Source organism: Peromyscus eremicus, chromosome 23 (genome assembly GCF_949786415.1).
Source record: "Peromyscus eremicus chromosome 23, PerEre_H2_v1, whole genome shotgun sequence".
NCBI lineage: Eukaryota > Metazoa > Chordata > Mammalia > Rodentia > Cricetidae > Peromyscus > Peromyscus eremicus.
This window is the reverse complement of record NC_081438.1, coordinates 6,562,474-6,582,890: the sequence shown is the minus strand read 5'-3', so window position 1 is coordinate 6,582,890 and position 20,417 is coordinate 6,562,474. Positions and strand designations below refer to the sequence as shown.

General features: G+C 48.4%; 1 protein-coding gene across 1 annotated transcript in view; it reads left to right on the top strand.

Moving 5' to 3' along the window:
* Positions 1-20,417, top strand: part of Srrm4 (serine/arginine repetitive matrix 4) — a 152,581-nt gene that overhangs the window by 114,921 nt on the left and 17,243 nt on the right. Inside the window, exons 3-8 of the mRNA XM_059249239.1 lie at positions 773-859; positions 3,316-3,387; positions 5,855-5,881; positions 7,385-7,435; positions 10,700-10,792; positions 13,340-13,496. Coding sequence (XP_059105222.1) covers positions 773-859; positions 3,316-3,387; positions 5,855-5,881; positions 7,385-7,435; positions 10,700-10,792; positions 13,340-13,496 — 487 coding nt within the window. The remainder of the gene's footprint in view (positions 1-772; positions 860-3,315; positions 3,388-5,854; positions 5,882-7,384; positions 7,436-10,699; positions 10,793-13,339; positions 13,497-20,417) is intronic.

Genomic DNA, 20,417 nt, shown 5'->3' with positions numbered 1-20,417 from the left:
TAGTTTCGTTGCTACTAAATTAATAAAAATAACACTAGTTGTTCCAATAAAGGCCAACTGAGCTCACGTTTCCATTCTCAAACAGATTTCAATCCATAGCTGTCTCTCTTTGCTGTAGGATAGTGTTCTCTCTCTCTCTCTCTCTCTCTCTCTCTCTCTCTCTCTCTCTCTCTCTCTCTCCATCCCTGGAGCCTGCCCCAGTTATACAAGATGATAACTTGACTTCATTTGACTGCAGCCCTGAGCGTTTGAATTTAATTGAATGGGAAATAATTATTCCTGAAGAGCGGAGGTTTCCGAGGTTCCGTGAAGCAGTGTAAGATATGTATCTTGTTACATTAGACCCACGCAAATACACTTCTAATAATCAGCTTCTACTCAACACACCTTCTGCCTCCTGTGAAATTTACAGCAGGAAGTGTAGACGGGACGGTTTGGGGAGGGAGCGGGCTGAACTGCCAATTCATTATTTTTAAAGTGATTTATTTACCGAGGTGAGCCATTTGCAAATTCAATAATAAATCTATTAAGGGGCAGTTAACCTCTATAAACCTTGTTTTAAATAATCAATTGGCATTTTGGTAACTACAGTGTCTGTCTCATTAGGTGGGCATTAAGTCCTTATTTAAGACATTTAATCTGAGGTGTGACCGAATCAGCCATGAGGTGGCAATCAGATGCTCACCATGGGTCCTCTCCCTTTCTCTGGCTGTGACGGCCCTGACCAGGGAGCCAAGGGACCCTCTCATGCATGCCTTCTCCTTTCCCACAGTGCCTCTCAAGACAGGGACCTGACACCACCACCTTCCTCCAGGGGGAAAAAGAAAAAGAAGAAATCGACCAGGAAGAAGAGAAGGAGGTGAGGGTCCTGAAGACGGATGAAACTTCAAAGACTCAGAGGCAGGGGAAGGAACGGAACAGGGGGAATAACGCTTTAGAGTCTGCCAGTGACTCCAGCTCGGGTGCAAGTTCCTTCTGTGCCTCTTAGTACCTGTGTGACCCTGGGCCTCACCTTTCTGCGCCTTTTGTTCCCCTCTTCTGCAAATGATAGCAATAATGCCAACCTCCTGGTGAGCATTAGAAGAGAAATGACTGGGTATGGTGGCTCGTGCCGGTAATAACAGCACTTGGGAGGCTGAGGCAGGAGGATTGCTGTGAGTCTGAGGCCAGCCTCCGTGCCTTCTAGGTCAGCCTGAGCTACAGAGTGAGACTCTCTGTATCACAAAAAAAAGGAGGAGGAGGAGGAGGGAAATATGGAGGCAGCTGACACAGTGTTCAGCAATTGCGTGTGACCAATTAATAAAGGGCCATGGTCCCCATGGATGCTGAACTTGAGAGACTGAAACTCACAGAGTGCAGAGGCTTGTGCCAAACACCTTGCTACCCACCTTCCTTTCACTTCCAGCCACGTTCTGCCAGGCAAGCTTTATTATGCCCATTTCAGAGATGGGAAGATAAAAAAAAAAAAGCTCATAGGATGAGATGTCAGAATCTGCCTTGGATTTGATTCCCAGGACTCCTCTCTAGAGCCAGGATTAACGTTTTGTATTGATACCAGCTCGTGGCGCTTTTGAGCTCCTTGAATTTCTTTCTACACATAACTCTTTCAAGACGTTTTCACGCTGAAAAATATTCCCAGAGTCCCTCGTAAAACCTTGTCTAGTGTTCTGGCTCCCGGGGAGCCAGGGAATCACACCCAGGCAGCGCTCATAGGAGCCTGCAGGGGGCAGCAGAGAGCAACGTCTGGGCGGCCCAGGTTTACAGGGGTTTTCTCCATCACACCTACTCAGTCCACCTCTTAAGGACGGACCCAAGTAGGACTCCGGGTAGTGCGGGGTGACACCCCCACTTTCCAGCTATTGTCAGGAAGGGAGTAGGCTCGGGGTGAGTTGAGTTCCCGATTTTAGAAGTGTGCGGAACTTAGAGGACACAGCGCGCCGTGGGATTATCCCTAATTATCCCTCCAGCAAGTGTCCCCTGAGCAAGAGTCTGGGGACAGTTGCGGTTCCTCAAGTGTTGAGTTGTTCCTCATCCATTTTCTCTTTGCTGATCTGTTTTGCTGAGCCTGCCAAGTTTTGTTTTCAGAAAACAAAGTTAGTGTGTACTCTTTAAAAATTGGGATATTTCATACGAAAATATGGGTTTCTGGAGCCTTCTGTGGAAAAGGCAGATGCTGTGGAAGGCTGTGTATGTAATAGTTTAGTGGCAGAAGGCGACCTTGGTGGGTTGGAGCCAAGGGGCACCGCAGAGTCACACCATGCAACAGAGCTCAACACGGGAGGTTTACTGGGTAGAGGTGCAGAGGCGGCCTCTGAGCGAGAGCAGAGCAGAAGTGGGGACGAGAAGGGCTTGTCTTTATAAGGGGGATACAATGCATGCGCTTAGGGAGAGTGTTCTCAGTAGCGGTAGCAACTACAGTGTCACATCGTGGCTGCCGCTGCTGCTGCTGTGTCTGCCTTGCTAGGTCCCTGAGAGCAGCCGGCCAGTGTGAATGCCTGAGTGCTAACAGACTGGGGCTGCATTCTCACACAGAACCCCACCTCCCCATCTGAGAGGCCGCTGCTTGGTCTCTGGCTCTCCTCAGTCCTCACCTCTCCCTACTGTCTTCCAGCTAGCCCGCTTCATTCATCTACCTCATTAGAGAGGCTCCTGCTGGCCCTGAGCTTGCAGCCTCAGTTTCCAGCCCAAGCCTGCTGTCTCTATGAGGAAATAAACCCGAGACACAAGCTGTGATCCTCCCAGAGGGCCTGTGAGTTGCTGGTCAAGATGGGAAATCAGGTCACCCTAGCGTCAGGCTGAGTCATCACCATGGCCCTAGAGAGGGTGACTGTTCCCCAGGTGCTTCTTTGGTGGCTGCACCCATGCTGTGACTTCAGGGACAGAGGCTTCCCAAGGAGATAGCAGAGACCAGACCAAGGAATATGGGAGGGGCGGAGCTTGTCGGGAAAGCCACAGAGGAGACCAAGGAAGCCTTTCCGATTTAACTAAGAGGGTAGTTGTGCTGTGATAATGAAACAAACCTGGGAACAGAGAGAACTCTGATCGAATCTCAGACCATCCATGTCTTGGCTATGTGTCTTTGAGCAGGCCACTTTACCGCTCTGGATCTCACTTTTTTTTTTTTTTTTCTGAAAATGAAAGCAAAACAATTATATCAACCTAAGAGAGATTAAACGGGGTCAGGCATGTAACATCTAACACAAATGTAAACTACTAGCGGTATGGGGATGGTCCCTGAATATGGTCCCCAGAAGAGCCGAGACCTCGTATAAAGACGGAAAAGGGACCCATAGCAACGTGTCTCCCTCCCCACAGGTCCCCATCTTACAGCCCATCGCCAGTCAAGAAGAAGAAGAAGAAAAGCTCCAAGAAGCATAAGAGACACAGGTACTGTCCTTCCTCCTCCACAGACAGGGACACCCCAGGGGCAGCAGGGGTCAGGGCCCCAGGAAGAACTTCAAATCGTCTGTGTAGCACACTCGCTTTATGGCAGTTTTCTCACTGATTTGCGTCAGCGTTGAGTTAAGACTCTTGGAGGGGAGAAATAGACCCATTAAATCTAACTCGGACTAGAACGGGGAGCTGATTAGAAGGAAGCAGGAGGGTTTGGGGGACCTGCCCGACCTAGAAGAGGGGCTGGGAATCAGGAGTGAAAAGCTGAGGGACCCAGGCAGTTCCCCCTGCTTCCTGGTCCTTGGGGGGAGGGGCCTGTGTCCTGTCCCATTTCTGCCTCATCACAGGCCAAGCCAGAAGCCGACAATGATCTCTTCATCATTATTCCAAAGTGTCAGGAAAGGGCCTGTGAGTGGCTCCAGCTGTGTCCTAGAGGGCAGGGTCGTGTTGAAGAACATGACATCTAGGGATTCTTCACCTTGGGTGGGGAACAGGGAGAGTCAGAGAAAGGCCTCTTATGACTTGAACTCCAGGTGTTTACTATACACGTACATACATACACACATGCACACACACATACTTATTTACACACATCCATGCACACACACACACACAAACATATACACACATGCAGACACACATTCACACATGTACATATATACACATATCCATGCATACATACATATATACACACATGCATGCACACACAGGCATGGAGTCAAATGCACATGTATGTTTACAGAGGGGGAAAGACTGGCAGCCAGTGTGGCCAGTGGGCCAAGCCAACAAATTTAATTGAGAAATATTGCAATACAAAATTTCCGTGGTACCATTCTTCTGCAAAGAAATGTCCATCTTCACGGAGCCACTTCCCACGGGCCACCGTCAGTCAGCTCAGAAGAACTCTGTGTCCATGGGACAGTCAGCCTGCTCCACTCTGTACATCATCTAAGCCTTGCAGTTGGCTGTGAATTTTAGGGAAAGAGTGGCTTGTGATTTATTCTTGTTTATCCACATCTTCCAATGCCCCTACATGGTTTAGCTGTGTGTGGTTACCAAAGGTCAGAGGTCATTTGGGTTTTCCTCATCTTCAAAGTGGCACCAAATAAGAGTTATCTCAGTCCAGGGGTTTGGGGCACGTTGCTAGAACGGTCTCAAACTCAGTTTGGCCCGACTGGCTACATCCACCACCTGTCTAGAGTTGTGGGTGATTAGTGAGATGTGGTTAATTCAGAGTTGTAAATCATTCCTACCGTGGAGCCTGATGCTAAGGCAAGGGCATGCCCATGAGTGTAGATGGACACTCGTCACCTGCCTGTGCTGAACAGGTGGTCCCAGTGTGGGGGACTTTACCCTGCCTCGATCTCGAAAGCTTCTCACTCAAGGCCTATAATTCCAGCTACTTATGAGTCTGAGGCAAGAAGGTCACAAGTTCAAAGCCAGCTTGGGCAATTTAGTGAGACCCTGGAGAGAGAGGAAGGAAAGGGAGACTGGGAATGAATACTCTGGCTCTTCCTAACGCCTCCTCCCAGGCATCCCCTTCCCCCTTCCAAGTCTGTGTTCATGAAATGTTTGGTTCCTAACAGCTGTTGGTTTTGGAGGTGGCAGCTGGCAGTGGAGACATGTTGGGCCTTTCCTTCTCTTAATATCATGGTTTGAGACCCTTTTAAAAAACTTCACTTTCACCTCTATTCACACTCAAGATTCCAAACCCCAGAAATAAAACCGTGGGCAAAACCCAACTATGGCTTTTGAATTGTTCCCATCCACTGGGTCAACGGGGATTATAGGGTGGAGAGTTCGGGGCTCCACCAAAGAGGAGCTCAGTAGCTCAGCCTGCTGAACCCAGAAACTGCTGCAAACTGCTGTGGGGATAACAGGAGACGGGGAGCCTGGGGGAGGGAGAGATGACAGGTGACCGGGCAATAAGTTCTGACCCTCACTGCCCTCCATAGTGCACAACAGGGATGGACAGAAAGAGGGTGTATACGCCCAGAGCTTAGTGCAGAGCCCGATGCATAGCAGGGAGCAGGAGGAGGAGGGGGAGAAGGAGGGGGGAGGAGGAATATGAGAAAGAGGAAGAGGAGAAATCTACAACCAAGGCGAGTGGCAAGAGGACTTGGGGAGCACAGAGAACTTTCCTGTGCCTCCTGCTCCGGCTTCATCTGGGAGAGGCTTGCTGACAATTTTTCATGTGCGTTGGTGGCTTTGACCTGAACCTCAGTACACAAGGCAGGCAGCATTTCCCATGTGGGCTTCGTGTTCTTCAAAATCTGATGGGGGAGGAGGTTCAGTTAGGAGTCCCCAGTCCTGCCGGGCAAGAGCCCATCACCCTAAAGCATCGCCCAGGAAGAACTACTCAGACTCACCTGTGCTTATTCTCTCCACTCCCCATCCCTTCCTCCTCTCCCTACCCCCCCCCACCTCTGTCTTCCCTCCCTCTCCCTTTCCTTCAAATCAGGTCTTTTTCCAAGAAGAGGAGACACAGGTAAGACTCTCGCTGTTTCTGGCGGCTTACTCAGCCTTCTGCTTCAGCAGGCTTGCTCTGGACGGATGCCCGGGTGGGCTTCCATCCCTGTGTTCCCTTCTGCCTTCCTGAGCCTCAGTTCCCTCAAACAATGAAAGCCTGGGTTGGTTTCCCAGGACCATTAGAGCCAGCTTTGTGGCTGTGCAATGCCCTTGGACCAACCTCTGCCCCGAAATTGGAAGTCAAGGCTCTTAGGAGACACGGGCGCCGTTACTCCACCATTAACTTTCTTACATCTGGGCAAGGGATAGAGAACATGGCAGTAGCAACATGAAGCCCCACCACCTACAGGGACTCATTTGAAGTGGGCCCTACGCTTAGCTCTTTCTGCCACCCATCTCAACCTTCAGCAGTGGGTGTGTTTGTGGTTCCCATTTGGCAGAGGGGGAAACTGAGACCAAGACAAGAGAGACCAGGACCACAGCCAAAAAGTTCAGAGCCAAATCGGTCAGCTAAGGGCTGTTTACAGGTGACGGTGGCTTCTTCAGGAGTACCAGCCGTGTCTAGAGCAGTTCAGAGAAGGTAAAGCCTCCATGCGCTCATTGATGAGCGAACTGTCATTCCCAGTCTCACTGGCCACCAGTGACAACCATCCTGTCGGCCGCACAGCTTAGGCTGTGGCTTCCCCCTTGCCTCGTTGAGGCGAGCGGTCTCAGAGAGAGCGTGTCACGTGTCTGATGTCACTCACCTGAGCAGCAGAGGTGGGACTCAGACTTGGTGTGGTGACGTCATAAGACGAAATGAATGCCCCACCCGCTCCCAGGACCTCAGTAGACAGCAACGGGTTTTTGGTGAACCTGTGAAGCTAGTGTGGCTTGAGCCAGCAGGCTCACTTTCTCAGATTTCTGGTGGTCTGCACCGGGGTCCTGGCTCATCACTGCTCATTCTATCCACGCCCCAGGGCTCTGGTACTCAGATATTCATGGGCAGAATGTTTCCTAATCTACCAAACCCGATCTGCCTTCATCTATCTCTCTGGCTGTTGTACCCCCTTCTAAACTGATTGGCCAGCAGTAACAGAGGACCACGGTCTGGCCCATACCCCAGCTCGGCTGTGTGATCTCACCTCAGGGTCTTCGCCAATCAGAGGTTTCATTTCCACATCTCTAAAATGGGCTTTTTACAAGCTGTGCCTCTACCCAGGGGTGGTGGGGACAGTAGGGTGAGATGGTTCACACGGAGTAGGAGTGTTCAGCACAGGGCCTGGTGTGCACGAAGTGCTCAGCATGGCAGGTGTTGCCGCTGTGATCTTCAATACCATGGCTGTTATTAACCTTCCAGCGTGAACTTGGCCTCCTCGGTGCCCTGTTCTCAGCACAGGGGCAGGAGCCAGGATCCCTGGCCTAACTCACTGCATAAAGATGTTGGCGTTTGAACAACCTGCTTGTGTTTAATCTCTTGAACTACACTTGGTGCTCTGCTGTGTGTTTTCAGCCTTCAATTAACTGGCCGTTTCTCATTTAGCTCCTGTAGCCCTAAAAGCAAACGACGGGAAGAGAAGAAGCACAAAAAACAGTGAGTAGACAGACGCCCCTGGAGCACACAGTGCAGTTGGAGGGAGTGGAGGCCTGGCCTCTCTTCAGGGACAGGGGAGGGAGGGGCGGTGCCTGAGGAGGGGGAAGGAAGAAAGAGAGAGAGGGAGAGGGATTTCCATTCACTTGAAGTGAGGGGTAGAGTATGCATGGATGCACAGACTATATATTTGATATGTGTGTGTGTGCATGTGTGCTTGTAATGAACAGTGTATATGTTTGTGCCTGAGGGGCTCATTCTATGTGTAACATGTATATACACCATGCCTATCTTTGTATAAGTGTAGTGTGCACATCACTTACAAATATCTACATATTTTTATGCCATGCAAACATCCGTGCACATGGTCCGCACAGTGCATGTAACATGGGCACGTCGCATGTAAGCATGGGATCTAGCTGTGTTCACGTGAATGCCCCCTGTGTATAAGCGTGGTGGCAAACAGCTCTCACAAACAGCACTGTGGACTCATGTGTATGAATTCTGTTCACTCTGTGTGCACACTCTACATGAACACTGTATGTCTGCATTCTGTGTGTTGGGGGGGGGGGGTATGGCAGTCTTTACCTGTGCACATATCTGTGTAGTGTGTGCATGGATTGTGGGGTGTGATCGCATGTGTGCGTGGGTGAACACAAGCATCTACATGTATACTCTGGCTACTGGTTTCCATACTCTGGTTTACAGTACAGCACTCCCTGGGAGTCCCAAGTCTCGGGCCCAGCTGTCTCACAGTTTATAGCTGGTAGTAGAAATTCAAATCAGCCAGTGCTGCCTGTGGAGTTCAGTTCCCGATCAAATTAAAAGCAAATTTGGTTACAACCCACCTACTTTATACTCTGTAAACGTTAGTGCAATGTGTTTTCCAATCAACTAATATTTTATCTCCCGCCAAGAAGCATCTAAAGAGAGGATCAAAGACAATAGAATGAAAGGAGACCAGCTTCTGAGGAGGGGAGAGATGAGGCAGGGCACAGAGGGAGGGCGCTCAGCGTGGCTGCCTCAAAGGGTCCCTTTACTCAAGGTCAGCACAGAGGAGGACATTTCAGTCAGCACCACAAAGACATGGACCACGCTTTAAGGAGGAAGGAGGAGAGACGCCAGTAAGATCAGGGAGGAACTTCCCTATGGGCCGATTTGTTTAGATGAAGCCATCAAGAGAACAATTATTAATTGCGTGACTCCCTCTATGATCCCCTGAAGTTGGTCCTTTTGTGATCCCATTGTGAGGATGGAGAAACAGAGGCACTGGACTAGTGACCTGAGTGTGTTGGAACTAGAGAGTTTGGCTCTGGAGTTTTTACCCTCAGCACACACCATATGTTCTCAGATACCAGTAGCCTTGGGCCCGTCAGCCTCAAGAGCTCTGGGAGCAATAATGATGGCATTGAGGTGGTCACCCTCTCCAGGGTGAAAAGCCAGACAAGCCCCAGCAATTGCTAACAGTTCATCATCAGAAAGCTGGGCAAACCACATGAGGCAGGGCAGAGAGGAAGAATCCCAGGGGCTTCCGGGAAGCTGTGGGTTGTTCTTACCACGCTGGCCAAGAGTTAGCTTCCTTTCATCCAACATGCCTCCATGAGGCCCTGGCATGTGGCAATGAGCACAGGGGATGGTGTGGCTGAGTGGCAGAGAATGAACAGTGAGGACACCAATGGGTTGGGGGGTGGGGTTTGAGGGTGAGGGTGGCTTCCTGCAGGAGGGGATCCTAGGCTGCATGCTAGGGACATAGTTTCAACCCTCTGGCCTCAGTTTCCCCCACTGTGCCATGGGGCTAGAGAGAGGACTCACCTTCGTCAGTTGTTGCAAAGAACAGCAGAATCCCTGGGAGGAAAAGGCTTAGAACGCAATGCCTGGGCCTGAAGAATGTGTTAGATTGGGGTGATGCCGAGGCCATTGCCATCAGAGCCAGAGCACGAGCCGAGTTACACATCTACTGTTACTTGAGACTGGTGGTTAGTGCTAAGCCAGATGAAGAACCAGACAGAGCCAGCTTGGGGTTCAAGACCAGAGTATGGACAGAGCATAAAGGCAGTGAGGAAGTCTTAAGCAGGGAATGGATACGGCCCGATAGCTGTATCAGAAGAATCTAATTCCTTCGCTGAGAAAAACAGGCAGGTTCCTGAGCTACCGACACTCCGCACACCCTCCGTTTTGTGTTTTTGTTGTTTTTAGAGAGGGTCTTACTATGTCACCCAGACCAGCCTTGAACCAGTTTCAAGGCAGCCTCACACTCATGGTGGTCCTCCTGCCTCAGCTTCCCAAGCACTGGGATTCAAGCATGGGCGACCACACTTGACTTCCTTTGATCATCCCCGGATGGATTGGGAGCCGTCCTTGGGAATGGCTGAAGTGAGCCAGGGTGACAGGACTGTTAATGGCTGTCAGGCTTTGACTCCACGCTAAGGACATGACTTCATGTCCCAGGTCCAAGGTCACAAACCGGCAGCTGAAAGACCCAGTAGACTCTGCAAATAGTTTTGTGCACACTGAAGGTTACCTTTGTGTTTTCAAGGAGTGTCTCTTTAAGAGAAGGATAGTTTACATTAAAGAGTCTGAATTTGTTTTTCCATGTGCTTGAAACACCAGAGGGTCCAGCAAGGTTTGGGGGTGCTAGAGGCACAGCAGACCCTTTTACCTTCACGTCCAACTAGGCCGTGGATCAGCATTTTGCTAGAACCTGGCAGGCCTTTGAAACTGAATAAAATGCAGATTCCTGACCTTGAGAAAGACAGGGGAGGCTTGGGGGCGGCTTTCCTGCCTAGGGTGTGGTTTGTGCCAGGACTGCTTCTAGCATGAGGACACATCTCAAGGCAACTGTCATCCACATTCCCCACAAAGGCCTCTTTCTACTTCCCTGAGCTCAGCCTAGTTGGGCAGAGAGCCCCTAAGATGCGGGCAGGAAGCTGGCCTGTGAGGCTGGGAGACAAGTCCCTTTGGGAGTGGCGTAGAGTACTCTTGGGTATGAATTCCGGGATTTGTGTATCACAAGATCAAAATGTCTCGCTCTCTTCTCTTCTCTTCTCTTCTCTTCTCTTCTCTTCTCTTCTCGTCTCGTCTCTTCTCTTCTCTTCTCTTCTCTCCTCTCCTCTCCTCTCCTCCTCCTCCTCCTCCTCCTCCTCCTCCTCCTCCTCCTCCTCTTCTTCTTCTTCTTCTCTCTTCTCTCTCTCTCTCTCTCTCTCTCTCTCTCTCTCTCTCTCTCTCTCTCTCTCTCTCTCTCTCTCCCACCCCCTTCCTTTTCTGAAGATCTCGAAGCCGAAAGTCTCACCGCCATAGACACCACCGCTGCCCCTCGAGGTCTCAGAGCTCGGAACTGCGCTCCTCCAGCTGTGAGAGCAGGTAACCCCTTTGCCCCTGCTGCACCACCTCACCCCCCTGGCTTGACCCGCGGTTCTGTGTCCCACGCTATGTGACTCCCTCGCTCTCCAGGCCAGAGTTGCCCCGGCTTGCTGTTCAACACCTGCAGGCAGAAGGGGCACAATAGTCGCCACCCTGGAACACACAGGCTTGCTAAGTGCCTTTGGGGATGCCAGCTCCCACAACCCTCTCCCTCTCCTCTTCCTATTGGCCTTACCTTGTTTCAATGGAAACAAGATGGCTAGAAGATGAGGAAACTGAGGCTTTAAGGAACTTGATACTTAGCAACTGAGTGATACAGCTAGCATTAAAACCAGGGAGTTTGGCTCTAGACTTCCCAGTCTCAGAACAGAGAAGCTGAACCACCTATGAAAGGACACACAGCACCAAGTACCAGATTCTGAGGCCCTTCTGAGGCTGTTTTCTCCCGACTCTGATGTCTCTTTGCAGAGGCATCGGCCATCCTAATCAGAAAATGATGGGAGTGGAGTGCTCTTGTAGATGAGGAGAGGAAGAAGGGTTTGTGGATGAGAACATTTGGAATTGATGTGTGAGAGGAGGGCCAAAACGGGCTCCTGAGGTCGGGGGCTTCTCTTTTTTCAAGTGTTCATTCATAACACCCGGAGATGGGAATGTGGCAGGGCCTTACCTTGTTTCAATGGAAACAAGATGGCTGGAAGAGAAGGAAGCAGAGTGGAAAGAGGAGGATGAAGAGGAGGAGGGGAGGGGGAGAAATGTTTATCTTTGTACCAGGTTCTGGGCTGACTTCAAGCCCTTTCTCTCTGTGACCCCCATGATATTGTGAGCGTGATGATTTTCTATATTGTCTGCACTTGATGGTCACCTCAGAACTGTTTTTAAAAAAAAATTCTGAGTGTCTGCATCCGACCATATAGTCACTGACTGCAGCTAGGCAGAGAGAGAGAGAGAGAGAGAGAGAGAGAGAGAGAGAGAGAGAGAGAGAGAGAGAGAAAGAGAGAGAGAGAGAGACTGCAAAATTCCCCAGGGAATATGAACACAGAGCAGGTGTGAGAAACTCTGCAGCTGACATGTCCCCTCCCAAGCCAACCTCGGTGTGTCTGCTGGACTCCAGCTGCAAATAGGACCACCAGGTGAAGCCCCACAGCATTCTGATTGACCAAGACACACAAGACCCTTCCTGTGCATGTGCAGGGCAGAGCCCAAACAGGATGAGAACTTGTCCTCATCATACAAGTATCCAGGTCCATTCACGCCAGCTAGCGTGAGTGGAGGCTGCTTCCTCCATGATCACAGACTTAGCCTCAATCTAGTCTGCTCCCATTCAAGGCTGTCTGAGTGCCTCATCCTGCTTTCTGACAATATTCAGCCCAGAGCAATGCCTCTGTCACTTTGTGAACCTCCTCATACCACCTGCCACTTGCCACCAGTGCTATCTGACAAGTTCAGAGAAGAAGGTTCTTAAAGGTGAAAAATCCTGCCTTGGTTTGGCCACTTTTCAGCTATGTGACCTCAGGCAAAAGCCTAAACATCTCTGAACCTCAGCTCTCCCATCTGTAAAATGGGAAAGTAACACCCGCCCTGTCTATGTCTTCAGGATTCAGGGAGGAGTGTGAGGGATTTCCAGGTGACTGCAAATTCATAATGGTGTTATTTGTGTTTACAATTATAACTCAGAGAGTCCACATGTGGATATTCTAAGGGGTCAGACTTTCCTCTGGTTTCTACAGCAGACAAGATAAATCTTGCTTACACAAATTACCTCTGTCATTTTTATCAGACATATTTCCCTTGTGGGTGATACTCAATAGAATGACTCCATCTCACAAATGGTAAAGTCACATACACAAAGACACATGGGTATGCATGGGAACATAGATAGGCATGCTCAAACATACAGTATCATGAGACAATCACAGCACATGAGGGATATTAAACCAAATCAAATAATGGACTTCTTTTGTCATCATGGCTACACCCATAAATATTTGATAAATGAACAAATAAAGAATGACTGAATAGACAGGAGAGGGATAGATGGAATGATTCATAGATAAATAGATAAATAGATGATGGATAGATGGACTGTGGGTATATGGATGAATCATTGGATGGGTAGATGGAGAGATGGATAATGGATGGGTTAGTGTTGGGTAAGTGGATGGAGGAGTAAACAAATGGATTGATGAGTAGACAGAAGAATAGATGATGAATGGATGGATGGATGGATGGATGGATGGATGGATGAGCTAATGGATGGATGATGGGTAGGTAGGTGGACTGGTGGATAAATGGATGAATGGTTGGTGGGTGAGTGGGTGGGTGGGCATATGGGTGAATGAGTAGATGAATGGATGAGTAATGAAGGGTGGATGGAATGTGCATACACACAATCCAGCATTCTTATGTACACAGACATACCCAGGGACAAAATCATACAAACATACACAATCATACTCTGTCTTTCTCAGATGACATGCTTGTGGCCCAGCCACCTCTCCACCAGGCTCTCTTCCAAAGGCCTTCAGGTATCTCTTTCTTGCTCTCCAGGCACCGAGGTCGGTCTCCTGAGGAAGGGCGGAAATCCCGCCGAACACACTCCCGCCACTGCTCTAAGAACCACTGCAAGGTCAGCCCAGAGGCCCGGTCCAGCCACCTGCCCAGCCAGCCCCTCCAGAGGCTTGGCTTCCTGTCAGCCAGGGGTGTAGTAAGTATTCCTCACATCCCCTCTGCCAGCCTTGCCATGACTCTTGTGGGGGGTGGAGGTCCAAGTTCAGGGCAGTGTACACTACCTTTTAATTCAATGTTGGATAAAATTTCCCACTTGCTCCAAATCTCATTATTGATTAACCAAATGGTCATTCACCAGCCTTTGATAGCACTCTGCTTGGGAACTTGGGAGACAGAGAAAAAAAAAAAACTAAAATACTTAGGCTTGTATTTCTGGGGGTGGGGGAAGTGTTGAAACACAGATACTGGCCTCCAGATGACATGTGTGAGAGGTGTCTTAGGGGTAGGCAGAAGAAAGGGGCCTTTGACATGGGAAAGGCACTTTTATATTAAGTCTGTATCTCTTACACCAGCTGGCTGGCGGCACTGGCTGACAGCTGGGATCTGATTCCTCCTATTAATTTGAGCTTGACCTGTGTCTTCTTATGTGTTTGCACACAAAGTCTCAGGTGTTGAAGGCTGAGTTCCTGTCACTCATCCCTCTTGCACAGGGGGCAGAAACATCAAAATTCAGAAAGGTTAGGCTCTGGGGCAAAGTCACAGAGTGAGACAATGGTGAATCCAACTTAGTGACCCAGCAATGAAGAAAAGCAGAAAAACCCTCCCTGGGGTCGACAAAAAGTAATTGGTGTGTGACCTCGAACACTTTGGTGTGGGAGGGATCTGAATTTAAGGCTTGGCTTCATGTCTTCCTAGCTGGGCCAATTGTACCACCTCAGTTTTCTCACTAAGTAACATGAGGCACTGATTCCATTTGAGGTGGTTGGAACCATTCAATAAGAGGAAGTATATAAAGGCTTTTTGTGGACTCTGAGGGGATAAACAGGATGAAAGTCAGCCTTGACATGTCACAAGATTGTAGCCAGCAGCTACACGAGAACTTGAACATCCAAAAAAGCATACCCCTTAGTAAGGGTGAGGTAGAAACAAGGAGTTCAGGGGTCCTGTGGGAAGGTCAGTGGGGGAGGTGACAATAAGCAGCACCGTGGCCTGGTTGACACAATTGGTATTTCCAGTATGTTGTGGAAAACTCTTCTCCACATCAAGGTACCTTGTGTCACCAGGGTCTAATTTTACTCAATCTCATGTATGTCTGACTGTGCTCTTCCTAAGTACCTCCTTCTCAAGATGACTGTGAGAATGTGCAGGTATCAAGCCCCTGCCTGCACTCTCTCATTCCCTAATTCCCTAAATCTCCTGTGCTACAAAGATACAGAGGCCAAGGTTGGAGTCTTGACTAATCAACTCACCCATCTACCTCCACAAGCCTCAGCTTCCTCAGCTGGGAAATGGGTGTGATTACTTCATTTGTAGAAAAACTATAAGTAAGTCTGAATGATGTGCAGTAAGAGGCAGAAGAATGTTCCAGAGTTAGCTATGGCTGCCCATTCTCTCATGTACTAGTGCCTGTGGTAGCTTACCTAGAAGCTTCAACTGACCTTAGCTACAATGGGCCAATGGTGACACCTGACTTATACTCCCTCACCCGCCTGGAATGGTTTCCTAAGAAGCTCACATGTGTGAAGATGCTGCCGAGAACCACATCTGTCTTCCCTCACTTACCAGTAATGTTAGCAGACTGGCTCTTGACAGTGTCTTTCCCAGAACACAGGCTCTTGGTGGCAGTGAGGTGTAATGCTCCATGTCCCAAGGAGCCTCCTTGCCCACACTTATCAGAAGAACCAAAAGCCAGACCTTATCTTTATATGCAAGGAAGAGGCCTTAAGAGCTCACCTCTTTCCCATTGACTTGGTTATTAAGAACAAAAGTATAGATATGTAAGAGAGTAATGATGGCTTTGGCAAGGTGAGGTTGTTAAAAAAAAAAAAAAAAGCAAGGGAATATGATTGTGCAACCAAATCCTTTATAAGCTCAGAGTTCACATACATTCATATATGCATGTGTACATGCATATATACAGTCACACATACATACATGCATATATTCAATACATGCATGCATGCATGTATGCGTGCATTGCATATATACAATCTCTTCTTCAAAAAGATAATCATTGAGCCCAATGCTTGGTCCAGGGACAAAACTCCGATAACATTCTAGATCTCTTCTATGGAACTTTGGACTCATCACATCACCTCTCTGTGTCTCTGTTTCCTCGAATTTTGAAAAACAAGGCAACTAGTGAGACCTAGTTCATAAGACCGTCCTGGGGTTACCATGACTAGCTATGAGTAAACATTTTAGAATGCAGTTGTATGTGGCAAACACTGTGTGATGTTTGTTGCTGGTGCTGGCAGTATCATAGGTACAACAGCAGAGGAGGTAGAGGACATAGCAGAGGTCACAGTAATAACTGAAGTGTTGTTCCCAGTGTGGGTAAGTCAATGGGTAAAACAGGGACAAGAGTCAGGGTCCTGCTTTCTGGAGAATTTTCTTTCCATCATAAATAGTGGCTGTGTCCATCATAAATATGGCTACACTCATCTTGGTTGAGGTTCTGGGGTTTTGTGGCTCCTGGGAGTATTAGTACACTCCAAAATCTGATTCCATGTTCCCTCCATTCTTGGCTAGTTTTCATCTTCTCGGTCACAAAGGTAGAAATAAGACAAGATCCCAGGTGCACCACAGACTTCCAAAGAGTTCTAGCCCCAAGACTTTTCTTCGCTAGACAGAACAGCAGAGGCACTTGCACTGAATCACTATCAATCATTCCTTCAGGTCTATCCACACCTACTGAGCATCTATTAAAGGGTTGAACTTGAATTTGTCTCTGGAGATGAACAGAGAAGAGAGTGTGTCCCTGCTAAGGGGAAAGGCTGACAGGAAAGAGCATTAGGATTAGGACAGGTAGAGAATGTAATGAAGACCCAGAAAACTAAATATGAGCAGGATTTAGCCAATGAAAAGGAAAGCTGAAGATTGGAAGTGGGATTTCAGATGGAATTCTAGGACAAGACACAGATGTTAGTTAGAGATGCATCGGGGGCCTCCTGTGCCCCAGGTCCCACTATCCCATACACAGAGCTCTTTTGGAAACATCAAGTGGGAGTGCATGACATCACAAGAGGTGCTTTGCAGATATGACTATGCAAATGAAGACCTTGACTCTGAACTGGATCCTGGTTGGTTAAAGATGACCAGAGGCTCTCTTGCTTGATCCCTGAGAGTCTGGAGGAGGCAGCAGTCAGCGTGATTAGAGCAGGATCGTGGCTGTGGGCACCAGTCCATATTGAAAGACTATGCTTATTGAAACAGTCAAATGATTCCACACAAATTGGTAAATAGGTTATTTTACCTCCTCATCTCATCTCCAGTCTGCCAATTATCCCTTCCCTCCCCTGGTACCTTCAGGACCACGACAACATAATAGCTTTCAGTGCTAAGCTGCCTTCTAATGGGGTATACTTGACACTCAAGCAGCTGGTGACTGTCCTGAGTCCCCTTCACAGTAGCGGTGGGAGCAAACACAATGTGTCCTGGAGGCATCAGACACTTCCGTCTTGATGTCTAAGCAGGCTTTATGATAAGAGGATATTTGAGCTGGGCACTGAAGGGTGGGTAGGAGTTTATCAATTTGAAATGACTCGTATATAGAAGGAAATGGGATATCATTCTATGTCAGGCACATACTTTGCATAGTCAACATCATCCCCATTTTGCAGATGGAGGAAGTGAGGCTCTGGGAGGCACAATGACCTAGGAAGGTAACACAATTTGGAGGGAAGAGAACTGGCAGAGACCATATGCCTTCGAAGCTTACTCTGTCCATCAGCAGAGGATGGAAAGGGGGACAGGGAGGCTGTTGGCCCCCAGTGCCTGGTGGAGGCTTTCTTTTTCTGTGGACATTCTCCATCAAGTCTCTTAACTAACTGCAGAGGGAATCTAGAATAATAAGGAGTGAATCAGAGCCAAGGAGAAGGGCAGGCCACCTCCTCCCGCCTCCTAGTACCGTAGTCAGGGACAAGAGTCGTCAGTCATCTATCACGTCTGTGCCAACTGCTGCACAGATGCCAACAGACAAAAGGAGAATGTGGCACCTGTCAAAGGCAGTTTCACAAAATTTGTAAACTGAGGAAGGCAAAAGGGTGTCTGTGATTAAAACATGGGCTTTGGAGAAGATCTCATCTCCCTGTGGTATCCTGGATAACATCGGTAACTAAGGTTCTCTGAGCACCTAGTATGTGCCAGGTCACTGCCTCATGTTCTCATTGTGTCTCTTCAAGAGGACACAATGGACACTGTGGACTAGAAAGAGCAGACAAAGTCAGCTACTTGTAGAAGCTCAACTTTGAAGCCAGAGGGTCTGATCAGGAGACCCTCATGTGCTTAATTATATGTAAATATCATCATCTGTAATTTGTGGTAATTATTTTAACCTATTTACATGGTTGTGGTGGTAGATTGTGTCCCCCAATACATTGTGCACCCCAATAAAGCTTATCTGAGGATCAGGGGAAAAAGCCATCCACTATATTAAACATAGAATTCAGGCAATGGTAGCACACATGCCTTTAATCCTAGCATTCAGGAGGCAGAGATCCATCCGGATCTCTGTGAGTTCAAGGCCACACTGGAAACAGAGTCAGGCATGGTGACACACTCCTTAAATTCCAACAGTAGTTAACCATAAAGGTCTAGAGGTCTGTACAGACAGACAGACAGGAAGTGACAGAGCTGGGCAGAAAGAGGAAGTGATATAGCTGGGCAGAGAGAGGAAGTGAGATGGCAGAACAGAAAGGCATATAGGCGTGGGTATACAGGAAGTAGATCTTCTTTGGAGCTGAGGAGTTGGTGAGGTGAGGTTGTCTGTGGCTTGTCCTGTTCCTCTGATCTCTCAGATAAGCTTTATTAGGGTGCACAATATATTGGGGGACACACTATACCACCACACGTGGTGGATATGAAGGTGACATGAGACAAGGCATCTGTCCACTTATTTAAATATGAGCTAAGAGCAGGAGAGGCAGCTCTGTTAGTCACCCAAAACTTAGGTTTGGGTCCCCAGGACTCACATAAAAGCCAAGCACAATGGTGTGTACCTGTGACCCCAGAACAGGGGGAGTGGAGGGGAGACAAGAGGATCCCTGAGGCTCGCTTGCTAGACAGTCTACCTGAACAGGTGACCTCTAGGTTCATTGAGAGAACCTATGTCAATAAATAAATAAAAATAAAAATAAGGTGGAGATTGATGATTGAGGAAGATACTGGACATCTGATATTGACTTCCAATCTCCACACACAAGTCAACATACATGACCGTGAACGTGTACACACATAGACACACAACAATTATAATAGTAATAGCAGTAATATTAATAAGAATAGCTTTGTACTCCTACCAGGTGCCAGGCATCCACCCTGTGAAAACTCATTTCAAGGCTTGGGATCTAGCATCACGCATACAGTAGTTGCTAACATGATTTGTTACCACAGAAACTTTTTAAAGATTTACTCCAAAGAAACCCAGCAATGACCTTTGACCTTAAAATCCACCAGCGAACTTGACAGCAACCTTTGGGGAAAGACAGGATGGAGATGTGCCTCTTGTTTCTAGGCAGGAAAGGTGAGGCTGAGGACTGGCCGCGGCAAGCTCTGACCCGTGGACTCCTCCACCCAGGCTTATTCACCCAGGCTTACCTTGTTCTCTCCCCTGGTAGCCTTAGCACCCAAGGTCTTCACTGGGCAAGGGGACACAGTCCAGAACAGAGAGGTGACACCTGGGGACACGGTGGGGTGGTGGGGGGGGGTGAGAAAAGGCATAGCCCAATCAACATTGACCTTTGCTGAGTAAGGAAAGAAGAAACAACCATCAATTTTTTACATTTTATATTTTATTTTTATCAGCTAAGAGACATTTCACCACCAGAAGAGGTGGGAAGTACCTCACCTTAAAAAAAAAAAAAAAAAAAAAGTGGGATCTTTAAACTGAATGAAATTTACCTGGATATAAAACTCATTTATTGAGTTTACTTCCTTTCAACCTGGGCTTGGGGAAAATGTCTAACCAAGTTTATATGGAGGATGTTGTATGCGGGCAGATGGGGGGACCACCAGCGAGGTTTCAGAGAAAGGGGGCGTTAGAAGCTGTCATTTTTTTCAGAGCCCAACAGAAAGGGAAGGAGTGAGGAGACCAGCTCCCCCACCCACCCACACACACAACGTCAGCCGCACTGCACAGCCTGATGGCGCCCTCGTCCCCAGAAAATCAATCTCTCCGCAGCCGCCCCCCTCCTCACCTCCCCCGCTTCCCAGATGAACCTCAACAGGTCAACGAATCCATTCTTTTGCTGTCTTCCTAATTAGTGTCAAAGAAAGAGGGATGCCAGCGAGGAAAATAACCCTGCTGTCTTAGAGAAACAAAGGGGTTGTTTCCTTAAGGAACAAGCAGGACCCTCTAGCTGCGTGCTCCGCCGTATGTAGCCTGTGAGATTTCCCGGCTCCCCATATGGCAGAGAAGCAAAAAGAAATTTATAGCTGCCGCTCTCCACGGGGCCATTTGAAGCCCTGTAAATGGACTTGTTCAGTTTAATTGAAATTCTCTCCTTGATTGTATTTTTGTAACCTATTAGGGCCGAGCTGCCTCTTGATCTCGGAATTCAGACGAAATTAAATTTTGAAGTGTAAGTGAGAGGTTGCCTTTCCCCTTCTCCGTTCTTGATTAAATAATGATTTGAAACAAAAACAATAAATAACTGTACCGGCTCCCCTGGAGGGCTGAGAGATTCCCAGAGAACTGCGGGGGACCTGGAGCTCCTGGTGAGGGGATTTAATTATTAGAAAAGTCCAAGTGTTAACACTGAGTGTGTTAAGGAACGAGGAGATGGGGCAAGCTCATGAGTTCAAAAGTAAGAGAAAGGAAAGACTTTGGAGGGTTTATGCTGTGGGGAGTGATGAAAGAATAAAGGAAAAACATTTGCGAGCCTCTCTCTCCCCGCAG